At 57.4% G+C, this 16,499-nt stretch overlaps 3 protein-coding genes across 4 annotated transcripts; all 3 read left to right on the forward strand.

Moving 5' to 3' along the window:
* The first annotated feature begins 593 nt into the window (after window positions 1–593).
* LOC148814973 (uncharacterized) lies at window positions 594–5,790 on the forward strand. Its single transcript, XM_088905543.1, has 4 exons — window positions 594–696; window positions 1,946–2,080; window positions 3,219–3,478; window positions 3,804–5,790. Exons 2-4 carry the CDS (start codon window positions 1,951–1,953, stop codon window positions 4,650–4,652), a joined length of 1,239 nt encoding a protein of 412 aa, XP_088761669.1. The 5' UTR covers window positions 594–696; window positions 1,946–1,950; the 3' UTR covers window positions 4,653–5,790.
* Window positions 5,791–7,823: 2,033 nt separating this feature from the next.
* On the forward strand, window positions 7,824–9,878 carry LOC148814974 (uncharacterized). Its single transcript, XM_088905535.1, has 2 exons — window positions 7,824–8,097; window positions 8,719–9,878. The coding sequence occupies exons 1-2, from the start codon at window positions 7,824–7,826 to the stop codon at window positions 9,876–9,878; spliced, it is 1,434 nt and encodes a 477-aa protein (XP_088761661.1).
* Window positions 9,879–11,323: 1,445 nt separating this feature from the next.
* LOC148814975 (uncharacterized) lies at window positions 11,324–15,586 on the forward strand. Of its 2 annotated transcripts, none has more exons than XM_088905524.1 (4): window positions 11,324–11,457; window positions 12,250–12,657; window positions 13,037–13,995; window positions 14,340–15,586. In XM_088905524.1, exons 2-4 carry the CDS (start codon window positions 12,255–12,257, stop codon window positions 15,354–15,356), a joined length of 2,379 nt encoding a protein of 792 aa, XP_088761650.1. In that variant the 5' UTR covers window positions 11,324–11,457; window positions 12,250–12,254; the 3' UTR covers window positions 15,357–15,586. The 2 variants fall into 2 exon arrangements, with proteins under 2 accessions (XP_088761650.1, XP_088761652.1); XM_088905526.1 differs by lacking the exon at window positions 11,324–11,457 and adding an exon at window positions 11,574–11,689.
* Window positions 15,587–16,499: the final 913 nt, after the last annotated feature.

Below are 16,499 nucleotides of genomic sequence, written 5' to 3' on the forward strand. Positions count from 1 at the left end.
GGAGACACACAGTGGTCATTCTGCACCAGCGGCCCCACCTGGGAGACACACACACAGGGGTCATTCTGCACCAGCGGCCCCACCTGGGAGACACACAGTGGTCATTCTGCACCAGCAGCCCCTCCTGGGAGACACACAGTGATCACTCTGCACCAATTGTCTGAATGTGCTTTACAGTACATAAAAATATACATTGACACGATAACTGATCCGAGAACTGCCAGGGAAAACTACAGGTAAGAGCGTTTAAAAATTGGAACAAGCAGACGGCACATCTTTACACAAAGGGTGGTGGGGGTGTGGAACAATCTGAATACTGTATGTTATAAGAGAAGAAAACCTTGCTTTTTCAGTGGCTTTTTCACAGCTAGATGTAATCCTGGGATCCTTTAGCTGCTGAAAAACCAAACAGACTAGATGGGCTGACGCACGCCTGACGTTATTAACCAGCATGAAGCCCGTAGATTAATTGGCCAATCACAACCCATCGGCTGCCCGGATGGCCGCTTCTCGTCGTGGAGATTACGTCACGCTTGCGAAATGACGACGGAGTGCGGCGCAGGGGGAGAAGGGAAGTGGAGGGGAGGCGCAGCCGCCTCCGGCACCCCGGGCTGGAAACCGACCCCTGTCATGTGACAAGGGTCGAACACTCCCCCCTCCTCTCCGACTTCACCGCACTGGGAATCCTGGGAGAGGGTAAGCGCAGCGCTGCTGTCTGTTTACACATCGTTTCTGCACGAATTTACTCGTGTTTTCGGCTAAGTTCTGGCCCGCTGAGGTCCAGGCGGGGGGTCCCCCCGCTCTGGGGGGTGTGTTTTGTGCGCGGGTTCCCCTGGTGTTTTTAAACCTCGGCCCCGAGGCCAAGTCTCTCCGTCTGTGTGTCTCCTCCGTGTGCCCGAGCGCGCCCGGCTCCCCCAATCTGCCCGGGCTTTGGGTGAGCTCGGCTCCGGTACTTTGGGGTCCCGTTCGGGCCCGGGGTCCCCTGCGGCGCGGGGGCGGCGGGCGGGGGCGAGTCCGCGGGCGCTGCGGTCTGCGGGTCCTGCGGCGGGGACGGCCGGGCGTGAGGCCTGTGCTTCCGGCCGGCCTGCGCTGCCGCGGAGGGGCTTGTTCACCGGGGACTCTGGGCGAGGGGCCTCGCTGGCCGTGGTCATCAGGGTTTACTGGTCAGCCTTACGTCACCCATTCCTGCAGGCTTCGAGCGACTGCATCAAGAGAAATTTAAATAAAAACTGTGTGTCTATATTAACCCCTCTCTCTCTCAGTGCAGTGTTAATGTACTGGAGTGTCCAGTCAGTGTGTCTATATTAACCCCTCTCTCTCTCAGTGCAGTGTTAATGTACTGGAGTGTCCAGTCAGTGTGTCTGTATTAACCCCTCTCTCTCTCAGTGCAGTGTTAATGTACTGGAGTGTCCAGTCAGTGTGTCTGTATTAACCCCTCTCTCTCTCAGTGCAGTGTTAATGTACTGGAGTGCCCAGTCAGTGTGTCTGTATTAATCCCCCTCTCTCAGTGCAGTGTTCATGTACTGGAGTGTCCAGTCAGTGTGTCTGTATTAACCCCTCTCTCTCTCAGTGCAGTGTTAATGTACTGGAGTGTCCAGTCAGTGTGTCTGTATTAACCCCTCTCTCTCTCAGTGCAGTGTTAATGTACTGGAGTGTCCAGTCAGTGTGTCTGTATTAACCCCTCTCTCTCTCAGTGCAGTGTTCATGTACTGGAGTGTCCAGTCAGTGTGTCTGTATTAACCCCTCTCTCTCTCAGTGCAGTGTTAATGTACTGGAGTGTCCAGTCAGTGTGTCTGTATTAACCCCTCTCTCTCTCAGTGCAGTGTTAATGTACTGGAGTGTCCAGTCAGTGTGTCTGTATTAATCCCCCCTCTCTCTCTCAGTGCAGTGTTAATGTACTGGAGTGTCCAGTCAGGGTGTCTGTATTAACCCCCCTCTCTCTCAGGCACTATGGACATCGATGGAGTGACGATACAGGAGGTGCGAGTGGGGGAGGAGGTGGCTCCGGAGGTCGATGGTGATGCAGAGCCCTACACCTTCATCATCCCAGAGGCTCCGGCCCCCTCTGTCATTCAGTCCTGTGAGTCCAGCTGCCCCTTTCACTCTCACCTCCTCTCCTGTACTTGTCTGGCAGGTTAACAGTAATCTTATTTATCCCTCCTGCTTTGCTCTCCTCTCTCTCCCCTCCTATCAGTTCAATTCAAGAAACTTTATTGGCATGAAAAATGAATTTCCGTGTTGCCAAAGCATGTACAATTAACACAACATCTATAGACATTTACAATACACACACATCATAATACATTTACATATAAACATCTGGAGCATTACTGGGAGACAGGCTCACTGTTCCTCAGGACGGGACAGGAGATCACATACTGGGCTGCCAGTTCAACTGAGTTCCCTCCTCCCTCTCCCAGTAGGATTGGGACCCGTTGTGATTCTGGCAGGTGTTGGAATTCTGGGATTAGATTTGTAAAATTGTTTGAAGAATGTTTCTCTAATCCCAGAATATCTGTCACAGTGCAGTAGGAAGTGCACCTCTGTCTCTGATTCTCCCTGCTGGCAGTGGGAGCACAGCCGTCCTCTCTGGACAGTCAGGTCTGCCTGTGTCCAGTGTCTATGGCCAGGCTGTGGTCACTGAGTCTGTCCTCTATGGACAGCCAGGTCTGCCTGTGTCCAGTGTCTATGGCCAGGCTATGGTCACTGAGCCTGTCCTCTCTGGGCAGCCAGGTCTGCCTGTGTCCAGTGTCTATGGCCAGGCTATGGTCACTGAGCCTGTCCTCTCTGGGCAGCCAGGTCTGCCTGTGTCCAGCGTCTGTGTCCAGGCTGTGGTCACTGAGCCTGTACTTCGTCAGGGTCTGTTTCTCTTTGCTGTTATTTAGCTTGGTTAGATATTCGGCTAGTGTGTATTGTCTGTTTAGTGTTCTGTAGTATTCCAGTTCGTGTGTGTTTGTGTGTGTGTGTCCCAGTGTGTGAGATATTGCTGTTTGATCTGTGCCGTGATGTGGTTGATTCTAGCAGTGCTGTCCTGAGGCTGGCTGGTGTCGGTGTGGCTCGGGCCAGTGAGCCTCAGGACCAGCTGGCTCAGGGGGCTCGTTGTTGGGCTGGGCAGGGCCTTGTGGTGGCAGGAGTTTCAGGTGTAGCCAGTGCTTTATGACTCTCTCCCGTGTGTCGATGGCTAGAGGAGTTAGGAGTTTCCCCCGCTCTCTCCCCAGACCAGCACGAGAACCTGCAGTGCTTCCAGTGCTTCATCACCTTCTGCAGCTCCAAGGCGAAGGAGCGGCACATGAAGAAGAGCCACCGCGAGGAGTACAAGCAGCAGCTGCAGGAGTGCGACACGCTCTTCACCTGCTATGTGTGCGACCGCACCTTCTCCTCCTCGCAGGAGCTCACCCAGCACCAGGGCGCCCACAACAAGGAGGACAAGCCCTTCAAGTGCCCGCACTGCGAGCAGCGCTTCCGCACCTTCTCCGAGGTCAGAGCGGGAGGGGGGAGCACAGACACGGGGGGACAGAGAGAGGGAAGTGGGGGGACAGAGAGAGGAAGGGAGGGAGGAGCACAGACACGGGGGGGGTCAGAGAGGAAGGGAGGGGGGAGCACAGACACGGGGGGGGCGGCAGAGAGGGAGGGGGGAGCACAGACACGGGGGGACAGAGAGAGGGGAACAGAGAGAGGGAGGGGGAGTTGGGGGGCACAGACAGAGAGCCAGAGTCCGAGGGGGGGTAGCATCTGTGTCCGTGGAGTGTTGCACTGACCTCTGTGCCCAGTCCTGCCCCCTCACTCTCGTCCTGCCCCGCCAGGTGACGGCTCACCGGCGCCAGGTGTGCCGCGAGAAGCTGTGCGTGTGCCGGGAGTGCGGCGAGACCTGCCGGGGCCCGGCGCTGCTCAGGAGCCACCGTGAGGCCCACCGGCGCGCCGAGAGCGAGGCGCGCCACACGCACCGCTGCGAGAAGTGCGGCCGCGGGTTCGAGACCGAGCAGCAGCTGCTGGAGCACCAGGAGAACCACGCCGGCGACCAGCACTGCAACTCCGGCGGCGCCAAGAGGAGGGGGCGCCCCCCGAAGTCCTACCGGCCCCCCGCCCCTCCCGGGGAGCAGCCGCCAGCCCCGCCGCAGCCGGAGGGGCAGGAGGAGGAAGAGGAGGAGAGCAAGAAGGGGAAGAGGAGGAAGAAGAAGGAGGAGGAGGAGGGCGGCAGCAACGACCGGCCAGTGGCGGCGGCAGCGTCATCAGGGGGGGCTGAGAAGCCGAAGCAGGGGGCGCGCCGCGGCCGGCCCCCCAAGACACAGCCCCAGCCGGCGAGGGAGGAGGAGGAGGAGGAGGCGGTGGCGGCGGCGGCGGGGGAGGCCGGGGAGGAAGAGCGGGCGGAGCGTCCCGACCCCCTGCCCCTGCCCTGCTCCGACTGCGGCAAGAAGTTCGGCACGGCGGCGCTGCTGCGGGCGCACCGGCGGCTGCACCGCGAGCGCAAGGCCCACGCCTGCCCCGGCTGCGACGAGAGCTTCGCCCGGCCCGAGCAGCTGGCCGCCCACGCCGCGCGCGCCCACGGCGCCGGCCGCCACGCCTGCCCCGACTGCGGCAAGAGCTTCGGCCGTGAGGGCAACCTGCGGGCCCACCGGCAGACCCACGGCGCCGCCGCCGCGGCCGGGAGATAATCGGGATTGTGGGGGGTACGAGAGTGTGTGCGCGCGCGTGTGTTTGCTGCGAGGCGAGGGGGCGGAGCGGGAAAGTGCCGGAAAATGTGGGTTGGGGTGTACGGATTCAGGAATTTGCGGGGGGAGGGAGGGAGGGAGAGGGGAGAAGGGGAGAAGGGATTTAGTTTGTAACATTTTTAATTTTTCCATCTCGTTTTAAGCGATCCAGGATGCTTCGCGTTTTACTGAATTTTTTTAAACTCGGTCATTTCGTGTTGCTGCTGTATGTGTGTGTGTGGGGTGTGGGATGGGGGGGGGCAGGATTTCAGACTCCGCCCTGTCCGCCCGAGTCATTCTCGTCCCCCTGTCCTCGTCGGCCTTCCGGATCCTGTCTGTGCCGCTGTGGCTCGTGTTTGAGGAGGGAGAGTTCTCCGGCTCGGAGCACCTTCTGCGTGAACGGATCTGGCGCTCCTGAAGGCAGTCCCAGCTGCTGCCCGGCAGGTTCCGGCAAGGAGGCCGGGTTTTCAAAAGGCTCGGGATACAGGAGCCTGTGGATCCGGTCTGGGACAGAGCCAGAACCTCCGTCATCCCTAAATCCAGGGTGTCAAAATAATAACTGAAGATGTCATTGGGGATTTGCGGAAGAGATCAAGCCCCAGTCTCATCCCACTTGTTTTCGAGGGGTTAAAAGCCGAGTTGTTTTCAGGAATGTCTGCAGGCAGTGGGACCCTGGGTTACTGGGATAACCCCGGCCGGCTCGCTGGACCGGTAGTGGACGGAGCAGTGGGTCAGCTTGGTGCTCTTCAGGAAGAGTCTTCGGATGCTCTGGTTACAAACTGGACTGTCAGGCGTGTCTGCTTTCCCACGATGGCATCACGCCCCCCACCCCCACCCCGAGGAGGCAAGGGGTCCTGGAGCCCCAGACGAGGCTCCCCTTCGTCTCCAGGACGGCGAGAAGCAGCAGAATGAGTTTTCACCCCCTCGGGCCGGTGGCCAGGGACCCCCGTGTGTCTGTGTGTGTCTGTGTCCGTTTTTCTAAAAGCAGAGCAGTTGTGTAACAGAATCTCGGCTGTATGAGACTTCCGACACAGTGTGGCGTTTTAATAATAAAGAGCTCTGGGGCTCAGCCAGGAGGGATCCTGGCGCAGGATAAACCATCTCTTTCCTGTCGCTGCCCAGTCTTTTACACTGATGCTTCCTCTGCTGTGCCAACTGCAGGAACTGAGCTAGTGCCCAGTGCTTTCACTCCAGTGTGTCAGTGGAGTACCAGTGAACAGTAATACCTTAGCGATAGTGATATTTGCTGGTGCTGTGGAGAGATGCAGAAAACCTGCAGACACACTGACTCTACATCTGTTTTCTGATAACTTCCAGTTCAGGGTCACAGGGGAGCTGGAACCTATCCCAGCAAGCAACGGCTGCAAGGCAGGGCACACCCTGGACAGGACACACACAGACGCACACACACAACCTGGACAGGACACACACAGACACACACACACAACCTTGACAGGATACACACAGATGCACACACACACCCTGGACAGGACACCAGTCTGTCACAGAGCAGACATAGACACACACTCACACACCCTGGACAGGGCACACACAGATGCACACACACGCCCTGGACAGGACACCAGCCCATCACGGGGAAACACTCACACCAGGACCAGATTTCCCAGAAGCCAATTGACCCACCAGTTTGTTGTTGGACTGTGGGAGGAAAACCCATACAAGCCTGGGGAGAGCATGCAGACTCCACACAGACAGCACCCCAGGAATTGAACCCGGAGCCCCAGTGCTGTGAGGCAGTAATGCCAGGCACTGTGCTGACCATCTGCCTTGTTTTCATTTTACAGTGGGTCTAATTAATTTTGTCATGGTAACGCCTGTGGCTCTGAGGCGTCCTAACCGCTTTGCCTCTGGAGCTGAAACCCAGCTGAAGGTGGTATTTCCGGCTCAGGGAAGGTGTCTTACTATGGAGGCGCTCGCTGGGGTCTACGCTAGCCCCAGTGCAGGGCGGGCGGACTGAGGGGTCACTACATTCAGCAGACAGAGCACTGCCGACGGGTGACCCCATGTCCGCTGCAGTCAGAAGTGTCGCGCTGGAAACTGATTTATTTAAATTCGCGGTGTCCAGACGTATGCTGTACTGGGAGAGTCACGCCCGGTTCCCTTCAACCTCGATGGGTTCCGTTTAATGTTGTTTAATTGGGAGCTGGGGACAAAACATTTGATCAATTCTAAAGAAGCCAGTCTCCCAGATTTCTAACTCAATAAAGAACACCTGATTCCAGACCCGAATGGCCTGAGCGGGGAATCTGTCCTGTCGGGAGTAATGAGTTAATTTCCCCACTAGCGCAGGCTGTGGGGCGCCGACTGGACCAGTCAGCACGTCACGACTGCTGTGGACCGAGACACTTCCTACTCCGGAAGGCAATTGTGACGTCATGCGGGGACGCGCGGCTGGAGGCGCTGGGTCCCTTAGCAACGGTTGCTGCGCCGCTTAATTAAATGCCGCGGAGCTCGAAGCGAAGAGTTTTCTGTCCTCCCGGCCCCGGCCCGTGTCCTCCAGCTGTCTCCCCCTAGCGGACAGCGGCCAAGACGAGGCGAGACTTCATTCCGTTCTGTTTCTTCTCAGGATACTTCTCAGGAGGTTTTAGTGTGATCGGGCCGCTGGCGTTTCTCATCGTCGTCGTCATCATTACAGCAGTGAGTGCGGTGCTGCCGACAACACCCTCCCTCACAGCTTCTACCCGAAAGCCAAGCTGAGAGCACTAACTTAAGATATTTTTAAAAAACAATAAACGACGATATTGTTATTACCACACACACTCCTGTTGGTCTGATTAGTGACAGTAAATGCAGAGAAACAGCTGAACTGCACTTGAATGAAATGTTTTTTTAGAAGGTAAGAACAGCAATAGTTGTAGAACAGAAGTCAGGCGTGTCAACAGCAGCGCCAGGAGCAGTGGTAGCTACAGCAGCAAGTGTAGTAGTAGCAGGAGTACTGTTATAGTGTAGTAGCAGCAGTAGTGTAGTAGTAGCAGCAGTAGTAACCCTAACCCTAACCCTAACAGGTGCAGAAGCTCAGAGCAGTGGCTGTGCTGGTGTTTCAGGACAAGGACTGACTGGCTGAGCGACTGATGCGCGGGCTGATCTTAGGGTTCCTCGTCTCGCACTGCCGCCATGTCCGGACGCCGCGCCCCAGAATTCCAGCCCCTCCGCCGTCTCCCCCCGGCCGTGACACTGGCGCCCCCCGCCTGCCTCCTGCCTCCCGCCCCCTGCGCGCTGGTGCTGTCACTGCCGCCGTGTCTCCCCACCGCCATCTTCGGGCCGGTGACCCCCAGAGCGCCGATGGGGGCCCCCTTCATCACTGCCCGGCCCGCAGAGCGCCCCCCGCAGGCCGACCCTGGGATTGCAGCCAGAGCGAGGGGACTGGACAGACCAGGGAGACTCACAGGTGGGGTCACTTCTCACAGCCCAGGCTTTACTTCACTCTGTCCTTAACCGAACCCATTTCATGAATATGTATTAAATTGTATTCTATTATACTGATTATACCCTATCATATTATCAACCCTTCCTCCATTTCCTAACTGCTTTATCAAGTACAGAGTCACAGGGGAGTCCATCCCAGCAAGCAACTAGAACAAAGCAGGGGACACCCTGGACAGGACACCAGTCCATCACAGGACACACACAGACACACACCCTGGACAGGACACCAGTCCATCACAGGACACACACAGACACACACCCTGGACAGGACACCAGTCCATCACAGGACACACACACTCACACCAGGACCAAGGTTCCCAGAAGACAATTAGCCCACCAGCATGTCTCTGGGCTGTGGGAGGAAACTGGAGCACCCAGAGGAAACACATGGGAACATCGAGAGAACATACAGACTCCACACAGACAGTTCCCGAACTGAACCCGGGGCGCCACTCTGCCGCCTTGCATGTGTTCTGTAGTATGATGTTGTATGATGTTGTCTTATAGTACGCTGTGTCATGTTGTGTAAAGTTGTGTTATACGGTGCTGTTGTCCGTACCCAGCCTCTCTCTCTCTCTTCCAGGGAACTCCAGAGAAGGCTGGAGCCGGCTCGACCTCTGCCAGTCCTGCGGCTGGACGTCCCGGCACTGCTGGCACCACTGCTGGCACCACTGGCACCACTGCTGGGCACACCTGCAGCAGGATGAGGACAGGAGCCCTGCCGTGCCAAAGCTCCAGCCCCAGGAGCGCCAGGAGGAGGCCCAGCTGTCTGTTTCCCGGGCCGTATCCCAGTCCTTATCCCAACCTTCATCCCCGTCTTTATCCCAGCTGTTATGCCAGTCTCTCCCCCAGCCTATATCCCGGTCTATATCCCAGTCTCCCTCCCAACCTGTATCCCAGCCTGTCTCCCAGCTTTTATCCCAGCCTGTCTCCCAGCCTGCATACCAACCTGTCTCCCAGCCTTTCTCCCAGCCTTTCTCCCAGTCACTCTCCCAGTCTGTCTCCCGGTCTTTATCCCAGCCTGTATCCCTGACTGTTTCCCAGTCTCTCTCCCAGCCTGAATCACAGTCTCTCTCCCAACCTGTCTCCCAGCCTGTATCCCAGTCTCTCTCCCAGTCACTCTCCCAGTCTGTCTCCCAGTCTGTCTCCCAGTCTGTCTCCCAGCCTGTCTCACAGCCTGTCTCCCAGCCTGTATCCCAGTCTCTCTCCCAGTCACTCTCCCAGTCTGCCCCCCAGTCTGCCCCCCCGCCTGTCTCCCCGCCTGTCTCCCCGCCTGTCTCCCAGTCTGTCCCCCAGTCTGCCCCCCCGCCTGTCCCCCCGCCTGTCCCCCAGCCTGTCTCCCCGCCTGTATCCCAGCCTGTCTCCCCGCCTGTCCCCCAGTCTGTCTCCCAGCCTGTCTCCCAGCCTGTCTCCCAGTGTCTGTTGTGCCCCCCCGCCCCCCAGCCTCACCGCCACCCGTGCCCTCTGTGCCACCGCGGCTTCCGCGCCCCCAGCCAGCTGCGCGCCCACAGGTGCGCGCCCACCCGAGCCCTGTGCACCGGCTGCGGACAGTACTTCGGCAGCCACCACCTCTACCGCCGGCACCGCAGCCTGGGGCAGTGCTCCCGGGCGTGGGGCAGGTCCGTGCCGGCGTCGCCTGAGCCGAGCCCCGGCCCCCGCGCTCAGGACCCCCACCTCGCTCGCCACAACCGCTCCTCACACCAAAGAGGGGGTCTCAGGGCCCCGGGGCTCCCACCTTCCTAGACCCCCTCCCCCCGAGACCCCCCCCTCTCCTGCGCTCATTTTGCAGTTTCTGCAAGATCCTGATCCTGTGAATATCTGATTGCCCCACCCTGGCAAACCCCCCCAATACCCCACTAACACCCCTCACCCCTCTGCTCGAGGCAGAACAATAAAAAGTATTATTTTGTACTTTGTGTGTTTTTTCTCGTTCCCCCCTTAAAGACTCCTGAATTTTGTTGGGATCTCTGTTCCTCGCGGGACTTAGTCCAATGGGGATTTGTAATTTGTTTTAAAAGGGTTTCCCGAGTTTTCAGGGAGAGGCAGACAAACAGGGGGGTGGACAGGAAGGGGTAAAAGGACTGGGACCAGGTTCAACTGTGGACTGGAGAGTCTGTCTGTGTGGAGTCTGCGTGTTCCCTGGAAGTCCAACAATCAGGTGACCAATGACAACCCCATCCGGGTAATGGTCATGTAATCTGAAACATTTTAATGAAACAATAGATACTACTCCAATTGCATTTCTAGTGAAAAGTTACATTCTTATAGTGACAAGTCCATTATTACCCTAGGGAATTGTAATATTTTGGAGAAGAGAAGTGGAAAATGGCTGAAAGCACTTTCCCCTTTATCAAGAGGAAATTAAAAGTTTGATTATATAGATGATGAGACTCTTGTCAGAACAAGATCTGAATTCTTAACAGATCAAGGAATCCCTGAGACGAGGTTTTACACCGACTTCAACACCTGTGTTTTGTGTCCGATAATGAAACAACCGAACATATTTTTGTGTCATCATACAACAGCCTTTTGGCGTTCCGTGTGTTCTTGGTTAAAAAGTATAAATACTTGTATAAATCTGGCTCACAAGGATACTGCTGTGGGTCCTCTAAGTAAACATAAAGAAATTCGCATACTGCTAAATGTTACTCTCATGTTGATAAAATCGTACGTACATAAATGTACTGTTTAAAACGCCTGTATGCTTTAAATAATTTATAGATTCACATAACTTTTACTCAAAGTATTTAAAAATGTCTAAAACACCCGTGGAAAACAGTTTTTTAACGCAAAATTTGTTGGATATAAGTTTATTAGTTTCCTTATAATGCTCAGAATGTTCTAGCCGTCTTTGTTGTTCTGTTGATTCAATTGCTGTTGTTTTTCGTATTGATATTTTACACTGTCCATGTGTATTTACACATAACCCTTTTAGCGTTCCTTCGTATAATAAATAAAAACATACGGCGCCAACGACGCCGTGACGTCACTTTCATGCGCCGCGGTCGGGTTACAGGAAGTGAGTTTGTGAAGCCGGAAGGAGGCGAATCAATACACAGACAGAGGGGTGTTATGGAGGATTTTAATATTGCGGCGGAATAAAGCAGTTTAACAGTAAAACATCCAGCGTCGAAGGGCCTTTTATACCAGTTAATTAGAGATAGAGAACTGTAGCTCGCGAAGGCTGGTTTTACAGGCCATCCCGGCCTGGAAACTGGCGGAGATGTTGTTGGTCGCGATGGGTAGTTGTTTAATTGCGTGCGGTAGCCGTGTTGTTACGACTATGACCGACTGACAAGGAGCCCAGTGCACCCAACACAAGGTGAGAGTAACCACAAGCCTGTTGTTGCGATCTGTGTAGCATAAGTGCTTGTTATTCTTGTCCAGGACATGCTCGGCTTCGGCGGACACGTTTCTCTCCTGGCTACGATGTGGGTCGGGATGTTTTTTTTCCTTCTCCAGTGTCGGAATCGCACCTTCCTTCGTGTCTCCCCGTGCGGGACGGCCGAACAGCTGAAGCTCCCAGGGGCTGATTCACGGAGCAGGTTTGACGTGTAAGGAAAGAGCTGACATACCTGGGGATTATCTTGAAAAGATCAAATTGAATTCACCCCCCATTCTAGATACAGCCAAGAAAAAGGTCTCAATACTGATGGGTTAGAGATTGATCGCTGGAAGCTCGTGTCTTACTGTGACAATCGGGGCGATTCTCGCTTTCTTCGCTCTCGTGTTAGTGACGATTTTGACTAATCACTTCATAAGTTTATATGGGAAGAATAAACCCCATGATGGTTTGAGCCCATAAACCAAGGTGGCTTGAACGGTTTAGAGTTTTGCACTTAATATGTGACCAAGATCCCAAGTGGATTAGAAGGGATATTCAAAACAAACAGAATCAATGGTGCCTCAGTCCCAGTCTGGTCTGATCTTGACTTTCTGTTAAAGTGTAACTATAAGAAAATACTGATGGAGTTATCCAGCTTTCACTTATTATCTTATTATCTTGGAATTTAATATATAAACATAATTTCTTAACACACACATGTATACATACGATAATAATTGCATACATATATACAATTAGCGTATTAACCCCTCTCTTTCTCCGTTTCAGGCCTCATGTCAGAGTTCACCATTGATATCCAGCTCACTGAGCTGGGTTTCCCCGAGCTGTTCCAGAGCAACGATGGGTCAAAGGTCGAAGGTCCGCCCCCGGAGTGCTCAGAGGAGCAGGCTGATGAGGCGAAGGCGGACGGACAGGGCCGAGGCCGCGAGATAGCAGGAGTGACCGTGCTGACGAAAAAGAGACAGAAGACGGAACGGGCTGACGTTAAAAACACCAAGCAGAAGAAACCGCAGAAACGCATCAGCATTGTCCGAAAGAAGGGACAGGACGCGGAGAAGGAAGGAGAGCCAACAGATGAGTCAACCGATGACAGCCAGGTCTCTGACGAGGAGGAGGATGAAGATGAAGAGGAGGAAGACGAGGAGATGGAGCAGGGTGAGACAGGAGGAGGTCCAGGTGAGTTGTACAACACTATGTACCATAGTGTCCAGTCAGTGTGTCTGTATTAACCCCTCTCTCTCTCAGTGCAGTGTTAATGTACTGGAGTGTCCAGTCAGTGTGTCTGTATTAACCCCTCTCTCTCTCAGTGCAGTGTTAATGTACTGGAGTGTCCAGTCAGTGTGTCTGTATTAACCCCTCTCTCTCAGTGCAGTGTTCATGTACTGGAGTGTCCAGTCAGTGTGTCTGTATTAACCCCTCTCTCTCAGTGCAGTGTTAATGTACTGGAGTGTCCCTTCAGTGTGTCTGTATTAACCCCTCTCTCTCTCAGTGCAGTGTTAATGTACTGGAGTGTCCAGTCAGTGTGTCTGTATTAACCCCTCTCTCTCTCTCTCAGGTGTCCCGGGTCCAGACTCCTCTCAGGAGCACCGGTGTGAGGTCTGCGCCCGGGTGCTGAGCTCCGCCTTCGAGCTGATGGAACACCGGCGGCTCCACACCGGCGAGCGCCCCTACAAGTGTGCCGAGTGCGCCAAGATGTTCTGCCACCTGGCCAACTACCGGGCCCACCTGGAGCGGCACCGCCAGGCCAGCCCGCTCAAGTGCCTGGTGTGCGCCACGGCCTTCGCCTCCGACCTGCTGCTGCAGCGCCACCTGGAGACGCACCAGGAGAAGGAGTTCTACCAGTGCGACCAGTGCAAGCGTGTCTTCACCTGCCTGACGGCGTGCCGGCTGCACGTGGAGCGCCACCAGCGCGCCTGCCGGCACCGCTGCGAGCACTGCGGCCGCGGCTTCCGCCGGCGCGGCGCCCTGCGCGCCCACCTGGACACGCACCGCAGCGGCCGCGGCTTCGCCTGCCCCGACTGCGGCCGCGGCTTCGCCAAGGAGCGCCTGCTCTTCCGGCACAGCTTCTCGCACTTGGGCGTCAACCCCTACACCTGCGTGCGCTGCCGGCGCCACTTCCGCCTCGCCGCGCTCTACCGCAAACACGTGTGCCAGCCGCAGCGCATCCAGTGCGTGGCCTGCCTGGGCTTCTTCCCCAACGAGCGCGACTTCCTGTCGCACAAGGAGGAGACGGGCTGCTGGGGCCTGCAGGGCAGCCGCGACGAGATCCGCTGCATGGAGTGCGGCGCGGCCTTCGGCTCCTGGGACGAGCTGAAGCGGCACGGCGGCACGCACCAGCGCGTCAACACCTGCACGGAGTGCGGCAAGGGCTTCCGCTCCGCGCTGCTGCTGGTGTCGCACATGCGCGCCCACGCCAGCGAGCGCCCCTTCCTGTGCCAGCGCTGCGGCCAGGGCTTCGCCTACCAGCAGGCCTTCCTGGACCACAAGGAGGCGTGCGGCCGCGGCGAGACACAGGTGAGCCGTGGTCCCGTCTGCTCCAGTCCGCTGCAGTCTGATCCGCTCCGGGTCTTGCAGTGCAGCCAGTAGGAGCTCCAGTCCGCTGCAGTCTGATCCGCTCCGGGTCTTGCAGTGCAGCCAGTAGGAGCTCCAGTCCGCTGCAGGCTGATCCGCTCCTGGTCTGTCAGTGCAGCCAGTAGGAGCTCCAGTCCGATGCAGTCTGATCCGCTCCGCTCTGGGAGTCTGACTGACAGCACAGAACACCTGGAGTGGATCAGACTGCTGTGCTGCGGGCGTCTCTGTTAGCGGCCCCGCCTGTGGCTCGGTGTGTGACGTGCCTGTGTCTGTCTCGCTCTGCGCAGGAGATGGTGCGGAACCGGAAGAAGGCCGCCGCCCAGGCCGCGGCGCCGGGCCCGGGGCTGTCCGCGCTGGCCAGCGCCGCGGGCGTGACCTACGTCATCTTCGAGCCGGTGCTGCCCAGCGCCAGCGAGGTCGTGCTGCGCTACCTGAACCACGCCCGCGCCCCTCTGCTGACGCTCGTGCCGGGGGCGCCGGGGCCCGGGCCTGCCCCAGGGGCCGCCGCAGCGCCCGCGGGCCCCTCTCTCCTCAGCGGGGTCCCCGCAGGGGGGGGCGGGCAGGGGCCGGCCGGGGCACCCCCGGGCGACGAGGAGGGGCGCAGCGGCGGGGCAGCCGATCTGGGCTCGGGCCCCAGCGGGGGGGGCTTGAACACGGAGCCCGGTCCAGGAGCAGAGCTGGTTCCGGTGAAGTCCGAAGCCCCCTGGGGCGGAGCGGGGGAGAACGGAGGGCCCAGTCCAGAGGGGGAGGCGGTTCCGGTGAAGTCCAAAGTCCCCTGGGATGTGGGGCAGGGCACTGGTGCTGGTGCTGCTGGGCCTGGCCCAGGGTCTGAGGTGGTTCCGGTGAAGTCCGAAGTCAACCGGCCTGTCCTGGTTCCGCTGAAGTCCGAAGACAACCGGCCTGTCCTGGTTCCAGTGAAATCCGAAGACAACCGGCCTGTCCTGGTTCCAGTGAAATCCGAAGACAACCGGGCTGTCCTGGTTCCAGTGAAGTCTGAAGCCCCCTGGGCCGGCGGACAGGATACCGGACCCCAGAACCTGGTTCTCGGTGTGGCGCTGAAGCCGGAGAAACGGGAGGAGGGGGGCTGGGGGGGCGGGGAGGCCTGCGTGGAGGTGGAGATCCGCGAGGAGGGCGAGGAGGAGGAGGAGGAGGAAGAGGGCGAGCCGCACGAGTGCCTCAGCTGCGGACAGATCGTCCTGGACGGGGACCTGCTCCAGCACTACATGCGCCACGCCGCCGAGCAGCCGCTGGGGTCACGACCCCCGACCCCGCCCGGGATGCGGCTGAGGCCCCGCAAGAGCTAGACCCCCCAGTCTGGACGAGCACCCGCATCACGCCCCGGTGTGGGCCCCTGTATTGCTCTGCGCCCCCGTACGGGTGACCAAGAGGGGGGTGCTCTTGGAGTCTGGGGGGCTCATGTTTCCCTGGAAGTGCAGGGCGGGGAGTGCCTGTCGCTCTGCGGTGTAGCTAGGCGATACTCCAGTTGTGTGTCGGAGCAGAGTTTGTATTTCATCAGGACCAATAAACCAGTCTTGGAAATCGTGGCTCGTCGTGATCATGGGTTCCTGAGCGTTGTCTCTCTGCTTACCTTCGCACCCGACTCTCTCTCCTCTTTGGCCTGTAACATGCCATCATTCAGACCCCAGTGCACTGCGGTCTGATCCGCTCCAGGTGTGACAGTGTGACTCCCAGTGCGCAGCAGTCTGATCCGCTCCAGGTGTGACAGGGCTGTCAGACTCCCAGTGCGCAGCAGTCTGATCCGCTCCAGGTGTGACAGTGCTGTCAGACTCCCAGTGTGCAGCAGTCTGATCCGCTCCAGGTGTTACAGTGCTGTCGGACTCCCAGTGTGCAGCAGTCTGATCCGCTCCAGGTGTTACAGTGCTGTCAGACTCCCAGTGCGCAGCAATCTGATCCGCTCCAGGTGTGACAGTGCTGTCAGACTCCCAGTGCGCAGCAATCTGATCCGCTCCAGGTGTTACAGTGTGACTCCCAGTGCGCAGCAGTAGAAACCAGTGTTATTTGTTTTCCACTTTGGGTAAACCGGCTACTTTTGGATGTCTGTAGGCAAATAAGGAATCCCTTGATTGTGAGATCCAGCACTGTCAGGAACTGGAAAGGGTTATAAGTGGGGATGAGTCGGGGTCACAGTCAGCAGTAGGGCTGCTCCACCTCCCCTACCCCCCAGATGGAGAGTCTTCCAGTGGATCACCCTGTAGCCCTGGAGCGGAAAGGACTGGACCGGGAGAGAGGGAGGGAGGTGATGTGAGATGCAGAAAAGCAGGCGTCTTGCTGGCGAAGGCCTGGAAGAGGCCGTGGGGTCTCCGGGCCTGGGTTCGAGGAGCTGTGCCTTGAGTAGGTGGGGGGACTCCAGAGACTCGGCTAGCGTTAATTCAGGCAGAATCATTTCAACACTTCTCCAGGTCATTCAGCGAAAGCGTATAAGTGCT

Source organism: Atractosteus spatula, chromosome 25 (assembly GCF_055471065.1).
Source record: "Atractosteus spatula isolate fAtrSpa1 chromosome 25, fAtrSpa1.hap1, whole genome shotgun sequence".
Lineage (NCBI taxonomy): Eukaryota > Metazoa > Chordata > Actinopteri > Semionotiformes > Lepisosteidae > Atractosteus > Atractosteus spatula.

Coding starts and splice junctions, on each gene's coding strand:
- LOC148814973 (XM_088905543.1), top strand. CDS start 1,951: ATGGACATCGATGGAGTGACGATACAGGAGGTGCGAGTGGGGGAGGAG. Junction 2,081..3,218: donor CCCCTCTGTCATTCAGTCCT/GTGAGTCCAGCT, acceptor CTCTCTCCCCAG/ACCAGCACGAGAACCTGCAG. Junction 3,479..3,803: donor GCTTCCGCACCTTCTCCGAG/GTCAGAGCGGGA, acceptor CTGCCCCGCCAG/GTGACGGCTCACCGGCGCCA.
- LOC148814974 (XM_088905535.1), top strand. CDS start 7,824: ATGTCCGGACGCCGCGCCCCAGAATTCCAGCCCCTCCGCCGTCTCCCC. Junction 8,098..8,718: donor CAGACCAGGGAGACTCACAG/GTGGGGTCACTT, acceptor TCTCTCTTCCAG/GGAACTCCAGAGAAGGCTGG.
- LOC148814975 (XM_088905524.1), top strand. CDS start 12,255: ATGTCAGAGTTCACCATTGATATCCAGCTCACTGAGCTGGGTTTCCCC. Junction 12,658..13,036: donor TGAGACAGGAGGAGGTCCAG/GTGAGTTGTACA, acceptor TCTCTCTCTCAG/GTGTCCCGGGTCCAGACTCC. Junction 13,996..14,339: donor GCGGCCGCGGCGAGACACAG/GTGAGCCGTGGT, acceptor CGCTCTGCGCAG/GAGATGGTGCGGAACCGGAA.